The 12692-nt window shown below is 53.6% G+C and overlaps 4 protein-coding genes across 4 annotated transcripts; 1 reads left to right on the plus strand and 3 right to left on the minus strand.

The window, feature by feature from the left end:
* Positions 1–3221: 3221 nt before the first annotated feature.
* Positions 3222–5282, minus strand: P152DRAFT_464118 (arginyl-tRNA synthetase; the record flags this gene model as incomplete). The annotated part of the gene is made up of 2 exons (XM_033680542.1): positions 3222–3690; positions 3748–5282. The coding sequence occupies 2 exons, from the start codon at positions 5280–5282 to the stop codon at positions 3222–3224; spliced, it is 2004 nt and encodes a 667-aa protein (XP_033538256.1).
* A 337-nt stretch (positions 5283–5619) lies between these two features.
* Positions 5620–6605, plus strand: P152DRAFT_130406 (40S ribosomal protein S12). Its single transcript, XM_033673767.1, has 3 exons — positions 5620–5773; positions 5879–6203; positions 6258–6605. Exons 1-3 carry the CDS (start codon positions 5771–5773, stop codon positions 6380–6382), a joined length of 453 nt encoding a protein of 150 aa, XP_033538257.1. The 5' UTR covers positions 5620–5770; the 3' UTR covers positions 6383–6605.
* On the minus strand, positions 6259–7709 carry P152DRAFT_454863 (uncharacterized protein). Its single transcript, XM_033678669.1, has 3 exons — positions 7177–7709; positions 7022–7113; positions 6259–6963 (listed from the first exon to the last, which is right to left on the minus strand). The coding sequence occupies exons 1-3, from the start codon at positions 7255–7257 to the stop codon at positions 6582–6584; spliced, it is 555 nt and encodes a 184-aa protein (XP_033538258.1). The 5' UTR covers positions 7258–7709; the 3' UTR covers positions 6259–6581.
* Positions 7710–8543: 834 nt separating this feature from the next.
* P152DRAFT_379375 (uncharacterized protein) lies at positions 8544–10489 on the minus strand (the record flags this gene model as incomplete). Its single annotated transcript, XM_033675699.1, has 3 exons — positions 8544–9847; positions 10011–10308; positions 10427–10489. Coding segments are annotated over 3 exons (1665 nt in total), but the record flags the coding sequence as incomplete, so codon positions are not given.
* Positions 10490–12692: the final 2203 nt, after the last annotated feature.

The following is a 12692-nucleotide window of genomic DNA, read 5'->3' on the forward strand; positions in this document are numbered from 1 at the left end:
GAAGGAAGGGTAGAATTTTGGAGAGCTGGGGGGAGATTGGGATGGATGGATGGATGCCTGGACAGAGCCAGAGGAGGGCTGCTGCATGCGAAGGCAGCCAGTAGGATAGGTATGGTATATGATAGTATCAATGTGCACTTATGCAGTAGGTTTAACTTGCTGCCTGTCTTGACTGACCATACTGAACGTTGATGATGATGGGATAGAGTAAGCAGTAAACGGTCGATAGCATGAAACCGCTATGGGGTAGATCTCGGAGTGGAATCCGGAAGAAAAGGAAAACCAAAAAGCTGATACAGTCCGGCGCGGGCCTTAGCCTGTAGATATTATTATTCCGAATCCTCCTCCGTATTCCACACTTCTCGTTGTTGGATTGGCATCCATCGGAGGGTTGGGTGCCAATGAGAAAAGAGCTGATCCAAATGGGCTGCAACGAGATGAGATCCTCGTATGAGTCGACGGTTTGTGTTTCCAGTTTCCAATTCGACGAGGATCGATGCCCTTCCACATTTTTCCTCCGTGTGGCAGGTTTGGATGGACGGCCTGACTCCGATTTCCTTGCTCTGCTTAAAGTACTACCCTCTCAGTCAGATTCCAGTGACCCTCGCATATATCCCAATTCTCCTTCCCTGAAAACCATCAAGTCGTCTCCACGATCTCTCGTTGTGGTCAGTCGTCATACTCTACCCCTCCTATCGTTCACTCGCTCGCTCGGGACCCGGGAGCTAGCCGCACCATCAGAGACCGTTGGAATCGTCCATCCTCGTGGAGGCGTGGGTCATCTGTTGGGCTGATGCTGTTGGGCACGATGGTGGTATCCACAGTTCCCATGTTCATGTCCTTACCCGATCACAAGGTAAAAGGATGGGGATGATCACTACGATTGCTATCACGTCTCAACCGTCAACGTGCACCTTTGTTCCCCCTTCATCCCTCAACTTCCTGTCGCGCCCTCGCGCTACCACATGCACGAGAGATGAGCAATATCAATTGTCCCGGAACTATATCAGCCCGTGGAAGGGCGACCCTCCCACTCATGCCCAACGGTCATCCACGGCATGGAAGGCCGAGCAACGCCAGCAGGGATATCCGCTGTATGCTCGATATTGATATCCTTTCCCTTCCCATTTCATCCCGATGTATTCATCACTCGACTCCCGCCCGGCTATTTCTCTCTTCCTCTATCCATTGTGCCTACACGCAGCCGCTCGATAGCTCGGTTGCGTAACCACATGTCAAACCATTCCTTGAGGGTAGGCAAATGAAACGGTAGGGATACGGAAAATCGTGAGATGCTGTGTAACTGTATCGACCAGGGAATTTTGGCAACGTCTCGTCCAGTCGATGCGGATGCCCGGGATGATGCTGCTGCGGCATTTCAAGGGCGACTTGTGAGTGGATGACAGGATGGGTTGAGTAGGTTGCCTTGGCCATGATACCACTCAGCAACCCGTTGTCAGAGTCACAGGGAAGCAATGTTGAATATCTGCAAACTGAACGAGTCATTATTATATCTTTTCCTTGGAGTCTCACTACATTCACATTGAAATCTCACGATGCCGAATCCCTACCGCGCGAGAAGGGTATTCCTAGTCTCGGAGATGGCTTCGATATGAACAACCCCTCTTCGCTTCGGTGCATAATATGATTTCCATCCGCTGAAATTCTCACAATCTTACCCTCGTCCCTTCTTCCTCCGCGAGGCCGACAGGGGCATCCTGGCCTTTAAGGCTGGGCGCTATCTTTGGTTGATTCCTCGCCTGAAAACCGTGCTTCGTGAAGTCTGGATTTCTCTCGTCGCCTGGTCCTGTCGGAAATCATATCCTCAGCCCATGTTCGGGTTCAGCTCGCCTTCAACTACTTCAAGCCCGTCCTTTTAAGACCCCGTGGGACATTTTGTGGCCGGAAAGGCGGTTTTGTCAAGTGTGCATAAGCGCGAAATGTCTTCGGTATAGAGGGGTGGGATGACGACAGCGGGGGAGGTTATTGGACGGACAGAAAGGCTCCCATCTGCATCTCAAGATGTGAGCAGTGAGTTCGACGGCTACGATCTAGACTTAATCCGGCGATGAGTCGAACTTCGACTCCGAGGTTTCCAAGTGATCCATCATCTAAGGTCGAGGTCGGGGAATTGTGGGAGGATGCGGCGATCAATACGGCGGTGGTGCGTACAGATGCGATATGATATACGATTGGTATCACAATCGAGCTACTTTTCCGGCTTGCCCATCACAGATCCATACCCGAAATCAGGCACTCTTGGCCCAGGGCGAGCATCCCGATCGAACTCCCGAACCTACAGCGACGAGAAGAGAGCATGGGGAGCTCTGTATTCCGGCATGGGCCGAGTGATTGGCCGTCGCGTTACCTACTCCCTTTTGTGACACTATAGACCGTTCCACGATCCTTCACCGCTCTTTTGTGATTTGTAGCTCATCGCAACATTAAGACGGGGGATGGAAGTTCATGCTGAAGTAAAGTCATCCAACTCGCTGCAGTAGATGCAGTGCGACTGATCCAGACCCGCAACGTACATCGACATTGCTGAAGGGTATCTGATCGCAGACATACCAGGTGGCCGCGCCACACAATCGTCAAATTCCCCAGCCGTGACACCACCGCGCAGCAAGGGAGACATGCAGCGCGTCGCATCACGTCGCCTCACCCAACAAAGCCACTAGCGCGCCTTGATCGAGATGTCCTGGATGCGGCTCAAGTTCTTTGGGCAGCCATCCATAGACTCCACTGCCGTAACGAAAACGCGGCTCACCATCGGTTCGTCGACCGCCGGCCACGTCGAATATAGACCTGAGCCGCACGGCAGCCCTCTGGCTCCTTCCGACGCAGGAACGGATCCCAGAGATGCGGGAATAATGAGTCACTGTACTGAGGTGAAGACATAGATATTTCTGTTGTCGCTTTAGGAAGGGCAAACGTAAGCATAACGGCCAGCAACTGTCGACGTGGAAGAGGCGTGCTGCCCGGTCCATAAATAGGAAGCCAAAGGTCAACACTGCTGCGTTCGATTATCGATATGACAAGGGTGAGAGCATGACACGTGCCGGCAACCGGTTGATCATTTCTGAGTCTGCGTCTAACATGGTGGTATATCACAAACGGACTTTTGATAGTGAGACACGCTCCCATATCCTGGTAGCACAACGTCCCGAAATGCTTGACCTTCATCATGCGCAAAGCATACAACATCAGCACATCACATCCTAAGCGTCGATTAGCTCATCATTTCCACTTGTTAGCCGCACTGGTAAGACCCACCTGTCCAGCGGCGTCAACCCCAACAGCCTCATTCCGTTGCCCAACACTTGCCTCGCTGCCACGTACAGCGCCATCCTCGCCACCTTCAGATTCTCCTCGCTGCCGACCACCTGCAGATGGTCGTAACTCGAACTGAGCGAATGCGTCATCCGGAAGAGGTAGGTGAGAACCGTGATCGGTTCCAGCGTGCGCATGGTGTTGAAGAACACGTCGGGCCATTGGGCGAGCATGCGGACTAGGTGGATGGCGTGGGTCTCTGTGAGGAGAGAGAGGTCGGCGGAGAGGAGTGCATCCTGAGGCACGGACGCTTTCCGAAGGATGGAGGTGAGACGAGCGTGGGCGTATTGGAGGTAGGGACCAGTATCCCCCTCGAAGGAGGTCATGCGGTCCATATCGAAGTGGTAGTTGTTGATCCTGTGACGTGTGAGCGGATCTTTCAGCAACAGAAGGGGTCAAGTAAGTGATCTATACCTCTTCCCGGTCATGTCCTGGACCATGACGGCCGAAATGCCAAGAATATCGGCCGTCCGGGTGGGATCTTCGACTTGCGCGTACTTATCCTCGTTCGACCTCATCACCTCGTGCATCTTGTCGCCGACGTCTCGGAGGATATCGTCCAAGAACTTCGCTGTGCCTTTCCTAGTGCTCATGCCCAGGACCATTCCGAAGTTGATATGGACGCACTTCTCCGCAATCTCCTTGAGACCCATGGCATCAACTATCTTGAAGAGCTGCGCAAGATGCAGGTCCTGCTGGCTGGCGACGACGTAGATCATCTTGTCGAAATGGAACTTGTCATATCGCTCCATCATGGCCCCGATATCTCTGGTCAGATACAAACTTGTGCCATCCTTCTTCTTGACGATCGCTTTGCCAAGCTTCTTGCTGTATTTCGTCAAGTCGACAATGACGGCCCCGTCGCTGTTCTCGCTGACTTTCTGGTCCTCCATGATTTTCGCTGCCTTGTCCATGCTCTCGTCTTTTACCTGGCTCTCACCGGAGTACTCGTCGTAGTTGATATTTAGTCGAGCATAGGTCTGCTTATACTTGGTGATGCTGAGATCTCGGAACCTCCTCCAGACGCCCAGAGCATGGTCGTCTCCATCGACCATGCGCTTGAAGTACTTCCGGGCCTGCTCGTCGATGCCTTCATCTTGGATCTTCTGCAACTCCGCCTCGGCTTCTGATGCAGACTCTCCTGCGGTTTTGGCCGCGGTGATCTTCTCTTTCAGTGCCTTCATCTTCTCTCCCTCCTCGTGCGCAATTGCGCTGACCTTGACGTACACGTCATACAAATGACCAATCGGGTTCTCCAACAGCTTCTCTTCGCTGCCGAATTTCTCGAAACCCACCGCCAAAACGCCATACTGCTTACCCCAATCACCAAGGTAGTTCATCCGGATCACCTCCCAACCTGCGCCCTGGTACAAATTGGATAGGAAACCACCGATGATTGTGCTTCGCAGATGCCCCGCGTGGAAAGGTTTCGCGATGTTTGGACTTGAGAACTCGACGATGATTTTCTTCGGTCCTTTCGACGGGTCGGACGCATCTTTCAACCCGAGGTTTTGATTCAGCCCGTAGGTCGCGCCATTCTTCAGGACTGACGGTACGACAAGCTTCGATAGCGGAAGGGCCTTGAAGAAGAATCGGATGAATTGTCCAGCCACCAGCGGCTTCTCGATCAAAGGTGATTCGGGGAACTGGGACGCGATCTTCTCGGCCGTCTCTTGCGGTTTCATGCCCTTGATGCGGAGCGCGGCCGCCGGAAGCATGAGGTCGCCATTGTCCAAGGAGTTCGTCCAACTTATGGTGGGGAGGATTGTCTTTGCGTCAACCGAGACGATCGGAGAGATCAAGGAGGCGATGTGGGAGCGGTAGATGTCGATGGGGTTGAGGGTTGGATAAGTGTTTGGGAGTTGCGGGACGGAATCGAGCCCGAAGTTCTTCAATGTGGAGGTCAGTTCCTCGACAGAGGTCGCATCTGATGCGTTGTTCGATGCCATGATGAAAGACCCAAAGGAGGAGATCGGTCTTCGGGGTTCTGTCTGCTTAGAAGAAAAGGTTCGGCAGAGGGTGAGGATTTGTGGTTTTGATATCAACGTGGGCCCACGATGAGTCAAAGGAAGGTAGATAGCTGAGCAAGCCTTGTAAGGGCAGAAAAGTCGATCCCAGATAGGTCTGGACAGCATATAAATTGGCCTAGCTTTCGAGCCAGCGAATTGACTCAAGGATTGCTCTAGACGTTGATATCTGTTTCTTAATTCCCCTCAATTCGCTGTTTGTCAATTGTCGCAGTGCATGTTGATCCATTTTCTACCGAACTTTTGCCGTTCACCCAAATCCGGATCACGTGCAAAAATCTTGGCGCTCGCTAATTTCCCACATCGTGGATTGTTGATCATCACCAACATCCTCACACTTTAACATCGAATCAATTCATTACAATCAGTCTCTTCGAGGATAATCCGACGAGTCTGATCAATCAATCAACATGGTAAGCTTCAATTTCCCTCCCACATTCCAGACATCTCAACATCAGACTCCCGATGCGAGAGAAGTATGCCAAAATCCCAAGAGCCCCAACTAACCACTCCTCCAGTCGGACGGAGAAGAGCCCCAATCCCCCATCGCGGACGTCGATGCCGGTGAAGTCGAAGTTTCCGCCGATGCCCCCTCTGGCCAGATGTCGGTCCTCGAGGCGCTTAAGGGCGTCCTCAAGCTTGCGCTGATCCACGACGGCCTGGCCCGCGGACTCCGCGAGGCGACCAAGGCGCTCGACCGTCGCCAGGCGCACATGTGCGTGCTGAACGAGAATTGCGAGGAGGAGGCCTACAAGAAGCTGGTGGTGGCGCTGTGCTCGGAGCATAAGATCCCGTTGATCAAGGTGCCGGATGGCAAGCAGTTGGGCGAGTGGGCTGGATTGTGTGAGTATCCGCGAGAGTCGGGGTCGATGGGCGTGCGCTGACGAATTGAAACAGGCCAGATTGACCGTGAGGGCAATGCGAGGAAGGTCGTGAACTGCTCTTGCGTCGTCGTCAAGGACTGGGGTGAGGAATCTCAGGAACGATCCGTCCTGCTCAACTACTTCCAGACCGAGCAGTAGACTACCAACACTACTTGAGCCAATGTCATAGCGACCGATAGGTCTCAATCCCACGTCCTATGGCGAGATAGATTGCACTTGAATCTATATAGCATCAGGCGAGGTAGCTGAATCCCCGCGATTCAAAATCAAAAGCCGACTTCACCTCATCCAACCTTTCCCGTAGCATCATGAGAAGCGTGATGTTCTAACCCCGATTTCACCATCCCCTTCCGGCCTTCTCCCCGCCTAAAACCGCTCGCCCCGGCGGTTGTAAGCCCATCTCCACATCCTTCACCACCCTCTCCCTCACCCTGCCCGCCTCCTGCTCGTCCTGCTTCTTCTTCGCCTCCTCGCTCTCCTTGTTGAATTGCGACGCGTACGCCATGTTGCCGGCCCCACCTCGCCCAGTTGTCAGGCCGACCATCGGAGCCGGCGATGATGGATGTCTCGTGGCGTGAGATGGGATGGCTGGGAAGTCCGTGGTTGGGACGGATGTACCTGTTGAAGGGGTTGGTGGGGGTGGCGATGGAGGGCGGACGGATGGGTCGGCGCTTGGAGACGTCTGGAGAGCTGTGGGAGTGACCATGTTGCCCGCTCCTCTGTTGGAGAAATATTCGTTAGTTTTACTGGTGAAAGTGAGATGAAGGATAACCCTACCCTCTGCCTGATGAAGCATAATCTGCCGGTGCCCGCCTCGTCATGACATCCTCAGGTCTTAGATCGACATTCTTCTTGTTCGCCTCGAGGTCCTGGCCGATTTATGTCAATTAAGTGCATTCTACGACGCCATCGGTGGGAACTCGTCGCCGTACCTGCTCGAGCCTCACGTTCGCCTCGTCCAGCTGCGTATTCGTGAGGATGTTCCCCGCACCGCCTCGCCCAAATGTTGGCATGTTTCGTTCTGGGGGTTGTATGATGAAGTAACACGGATATCAATCGAGTATTTCGTCTACCGTGCACCCAATTCTTTTTGCTGGACTGTATCGCATGAGCTTCATACGGTCCAAAGCCTTCTATGTACGTCACGTCAATCAGCACGGGGAGAAATCCAGGACCGCCTAAAGATTAGGGCCACCATCTAGACCGAATTCGTCCACTGGCAGCCGGTGGGGTGTGCCTGCTTCGTTCTCCGCTCTCACGTGCCGACGGGAACAATCGATCGCAGAAAGTTGGAAAACATGGCGGATCGCAGGTTTGCAGGTCTCAACATTGGGGCCATCGGCCGATCGCGGTGGGCCTTTGGGGTACAGCCGCGTTTCCCCCTGATCGGCGCTGCAGTTGAGAGGAACATGAAGGATGAGGGGCGGACACGTCGAAAGCTCCCCACTTTATTCGGTGACGGGGGCAGGATCGTTCGCATTTGCTGCATTATCGCCGCTGAAAAGCCCATATTTTGCATGGTCGCACCCGATTTCTTGGGTGAATGATTGGGCTGGCTTCGCAAAAGGGGAGAATTTTCTCCTTAGCGGTTGGAGTAGGGACCATTCTGTTACAAAAGTTCCAGATTACCTGGATGACGTTGGGGCTGTGAGTAATAGGTGGACACTCCAGTAGGATCACTTGGAGACCTCACGCAATTAGGGTGGAATGAGGTTTGATGAATCATCATAGTGAGCTACGGAATGCTATCGTGGATGGTGCTACCACACTATCGCCATTTTTGAAAATACCCTTCGGAAGGGAGAGTGAAAATGGGAGCGAGGATGTGCGAGATATCCTTCAACCCAGGGGAAAAAGAAAAGAAAGGGAAAAGAAGTGCGGTGGTTTGATGAATCATCATAGTAAGCTATGGAGTGCTATCATGGATCATGGATGGCGTTACCACACCATCGCCAGTTTCTGAAAATACACTGGAGAGGAGAGAGAAAACGGGAGTGAGGATGTGCGAGACATCCTTCAACCCAGGAAAGAAAAGAAAGGAAAAGAAAAGGCTCCGCGGTGATAATGGCTATCCGTGGATTGACGATATAATCGCGCGATGAAAGCTCGCCCCTGGAAATCCCGAGTTCAGCCGATAGGCGGAAACCGATCGATTTAAGAATAGAAGAGTAGAGAAAAGAAGACCCGTTTGCAGCTCCGCTGGCACCTACCATAGCGCCATATGAAGATCCCATTGTAACCCACCAGCATTGCACGCCGCTCATAACGCTCGTATCATCCGTTGAAACATCCACTAATCGTCGCGGACCGCGCGGAGGATGGGGTAGAGGTTCTCCGCATCCTGCTCGTCTTCCTTGGATTCGTCCAGCTTGGGAATATGATAGGGATATTCGCTGACGGAGTGCTCGTCGTTCAGAGAAGCGATGCCCCCCGCCTCGTACTCCTCGTGCTCGAGCTTGTACTTGATGATCTTTCGGAGCTCTTCGATGTAGCGGACGTTGTCGACCCAGCGATGCTCGGTATCGTCGGACCCGTCGGATCGTTCGGCAGGGCTGCTGAGCGAGGGGTCGATGTTGTTGGTGAGCGACGGGGAAACGAGGCGAAGGCGGTTAACGTCGCGAGGGAGGTCACTGGAGACAGAGGCGGTCTTGGACGAGCCACGAGGGGTGGGCGCATCATCACTGTCCATCTTGACATCGTGGAAAGGGGTGGCAGCTTTCTGCAGGATTCCTCCGGAGAAGCGTCGGCGACCATCAGGGTCGAAGGAGGTAGCCAGAGACGAGGACGGCGCGGAGGACGTGTATGAACCACCCATCTCCGACATACCCGTGACAGGGGGGAGGGGCGGGTAGCCATGCGGGCCGGCACTGGTGCGAGCGACAGGGGATTGAGTCGAGGCATACGACATGACACTGGACGCGGGGGTAAGCGCCGGAGTCTCCGTGGATACGCTGGAGGCGAGCGGAGCGAGAGTGGAGCCATGAGTGGCCGCCGCAGCCGCCGCCGCAGCTCCAGCAGCTAGGTTCGGAGGCGAATTGCTACTGCGGTAGCCAACACCAGTGTGAACGTAGTGGGCCCCGGGTTGAGCGACGCCGGCAGCAGCAGCATGGCTGGGATTGTCGGAATACACGGTGTTCTGAAGTTGTTCGAGGAAACGATCAATATCCGACAGATCGGTCTTCCGGAGTCCGGGCAACGGGAGCATATGAGGAGGTTGGGCATATGCAGCGGTCGCAACACCGCCGCCATGATAATCGCCGCCGGCGCCGCCATGGAAGCTCTGCATCAGCGGAAGCGCGACTCCGGCGTTCATTAGACGCTGGCCGACATCATAGTAGGTAGATGGGTCGATCTTGCGGTTCTGAACGTCCCCAAAGAACTCCTTGAGGGCGTCAAACGTGGCCTTCTTCCTGACGTGGTAGTCGCTCTCCATCTGGTTTGACTGCGGATGAACTGGATAGTACACAGCCCCGGCAGGATAGCCTTGAGACGCAGCATGATACGCAGACGCCGGTCCACCAGAGTAAGGGTAGCCACCAGCTGCGGCATAGTCTCCATGGTAGCCATTCGCTGTAGTAGCGATCGCTCGCAAGTCAGTAAAGTCTGTCACAATGTCAGGGAATGAAGAAAAATCGAGCCAGAAATCAAGCAGCATGACTAATGATAAGGTGGGGGACAGTCTGTTCTTCGAGAAGCGGATGCAGCAACTCGCAATCCACTTCCGTTGAAGGCAGTCAAAGGCATGGAATGGAAGGACTGAACGTACGCTTGGAGTTGGAGCCGTATCCTCCAGGCTGGCCATGCCCTCCACGGTTCGAGGCAGGAGGAGAATTATGGAGCACGGAATCATCAGCATGAGTCTTCACATGCTTTTTCAAGTCCTGCGGCCGCTTGAAGGCCTTGCCACAGAAGTCACATTTGTGAGGCTTAAGGGGTACGTGAACCCTAATGTGAGACGTGATATGGTCTCGCTTGACGGTAGTCGTCTTGCAGGTACCCCATTGGCACGTCAGATTCAGGTTGTTGGTGGACTTGCGACCAACATGCCGTTCACACACGTGATCCTGGAAGAACACAGTCAGTCAACCGCCCATAAAGCATCGCAGACAGTCGCGATCATAAGGAGGGAATGTGGAAAAATGCAACAATCATGCTGAACAGAAAGATGGCGATGAGACTTACATAGAGTTGTTCCGCAGTTGAGCATCTTTCCCCACAACCCACCCACTGGCAGATGAGCGAGTCGTTGCCCACATTGGATTGTGCGACCGAGGGTTGAGAAGTAGAGGCCGAAGCCTCGCCGGTCTGCTGAGCAGGCGCCGACGTAGGATGTGAGCTATGCGAAATAGGAGTTTGCTGAGGCACCTGAGCGGCACCGGACGTATTCGCAGACGAAGCGTCTGCCGATGTTGGTGGAGCAGACATGATGGGGTCTTGACTGAGAGGAAAGTCTTGGTGTCAGTCGAGATGCCAAGTCGTCCAGCCAAGAACGGGCGGAAGTGATGGGCAACAACGAATTTCCGCGAGAAAATTATTGGTGAGCAACGAGATAGGGGTTAGAATGGATCTGGGAGTTTGTATGATGCTCCAACTCAAAGAGAGCGAGGAGAATCGCGAGGATGGATTCTTGTTGCTCGTTGAGTGAGTGAGGGAGAAGCGCGACGGAGGTGGAAAATCTGGGCAGGCGAAGCGGGCGGGGTTCCTCGTCTTCATAAGAAGGCGGAGCACGGGATTCTGGGCAAAAGCCAGTTCGGCGCCTTGTCGCCTTACATCATATTCTCGATGTGATTGATCAGGAATGGCAGGGGTGACCGAAGGTGCGTCCAAGGCGTCCGTGCAACCAGCCCCCAATGCCCCAATGAATCTTCTGCCGATCAGATTCCCAACCACTAAATTGCCTTAATCAGAGGAGTCATTCTCTTGGAACAGGGCAAGCTTGAATGATCAAGCATGGACGGAATCGCCTATCATAGGCTGGATCTATACTCGCGTCTAGCCCTGGTCGGTGTCGTATTCTGCAAGTGGACGAGTGGAATCCCCAAGATGTTGCCAAGGCTCTCCTTCTCCCGTTGCCCGAAAGGCTGACTCGCACTCGCACGATCAGGTTTCCGGCTGGGCTTTTGCGTTTTGGAGCCGTGTCGCAGAGAAAGCATTGGTACTCTGACCTCTGGCTTTCTGGGGCTTTTCATACCGAGTCCGGAATACTGTTCCCCTTCTCCATCCACGCCCTGCAGAAGGGTCTTCGGCTGCAGATGGTCCATGGGGAAGCGATGGGATCGATCGCATGGTGGACAGCCCGTGATATGATCCGATGATTTCCACGTCCAAATTCCTAGATATTGCATCCCCCTCATTTCTCGAATCGGTTCATTTGTCGTGGACAATGGGAGTGTCGATGGCAATAAAACCGAAATGGACGACCCTTGGTGGGTCCCAATCTTCCTCGGGGCTCGGACTTGGCCCAATTCCGCCGCCTTGGCACAAGGGAATCGACGCCCAGTGTCTCCGGATCAACCGGAGAGTCTTGTCGTGGAGCCCTGGCTTGGTTCTCCGTTCCTTCGAGCATCCACTGTTGCCGCCATGCATTCGTAATGCTTCAGCGTTTTGTCGGATGTTGCATGGTGGGCTTGCACAGCCTTGTCCGGGCTCTGTCAGCGGCATTTCTCATCATGTCAGGACGGATGGGGCTGCCGTCCTCGAGTGGAGTGATGCAACCGATGGACTTGGCTCTTCCCGAGTTGCTTGATCTCGTTTTTCTCAAGGGTTTTGTCAGACCTTGACTGATTTATTTCCCGACGTGATCTTGAACGTTTGGAGATATGGAGTCTTGGACTTAACTGAAAGGCTTGGCGTGGATATCCAGATATGAGATGGTACTCTCTCTTTGGTACTCTCTCTTTCCTGGACTGCTCGCAGATGACCCGGGCCATTTCTCCTACACTCTTACATATAACGGTTCTCTTTGGCTGTTAGGTCGATGGTGTGGTCCCTATGCACTGGGCACTGGGCTGCCAGTCTGAACCGGAAACTCCCTTCATCAAGGGAAATCAGTTAGACTCTGCCAAGTGTGTATCGCGTGCTTAACTCTATAATGATGTCAGGCCTCTATTCATGCCAGTGCCTTTACTCAACTCTTTCAAACCAAGTCTGTGCCTTTCTCTCCGGCAACTACTTCATGTTACTTCCCCCAAGGCCGACGGCTATGGGGGTCAGTCGTTAGCCTTGTCCGACCCTGTTCGAAGGTATCTCGCATGAGCATAGTCGTTTGCTCAAGTCGTTATCGCTTGAGTAGCAAACTGCTTGGTCAGACCCTTTTATCTTTCAATATTACTGTGCGTCTGTCAGCAGGTCTTTATGCACCATGTTTCAGATCCCATTCATCACTTACCTTGCTAATGGCTTCTCTTTTCTTCTTCTGGGAAGTTTACATGCGCCGCAGGAAATGCCC

The sequence above is a fragment of the Eremomyces bilateralis genome (assembly GCF_010015585.1).
Source record: "Eremomyces bilateralis CBS 781.70 unplaced genomic scaffold P152scaffold_2, whole genome shotgun sequence".
Classification (NCBI taxonomy): Eukaryota; Fungi; Ascomycota; class Dothideomycetes; order Eremomycetales; family Eremomycetaceae; genus Eremomyces; species Eremomyces bilateralis.

Excerpts from the sequence above, each read along its gene's own strand:
- P152DRAFT_454863 (XM_033678669.1), bottom strand. The coding sequence starts at position 7,257 with ATGCCAACATTTGGGCGAGGCGGTGCGGGGAACATCCTCACGAATACG. Across the intron at positions 7,114-7,176 it reads CGAACGTGAGGCTCGAGCAG|GACCTCGAGGCGAACAAGAA; the intron begins GTACGGCGACGA and ends TAAATCGGCCAG. Across the intron at positions 6,964-7,021 it reads TATGCTTCATCAGGCAGAGG|AGGAGCGGGCAACATGGTCA; the intron begins GTAGGGTTATCC and ends TTTCTCCAACAG.
- P152DRAFT_130406 (XM_033673767.1), top strand. Across the intron at positions 6,204-6,257 it reads GGGCGAGTGGGCTGGATTGT|GCCAGATTGACCGTGAGGGC; the intron begins GTGAGTATCCGC and ends GAATTGAAACAG.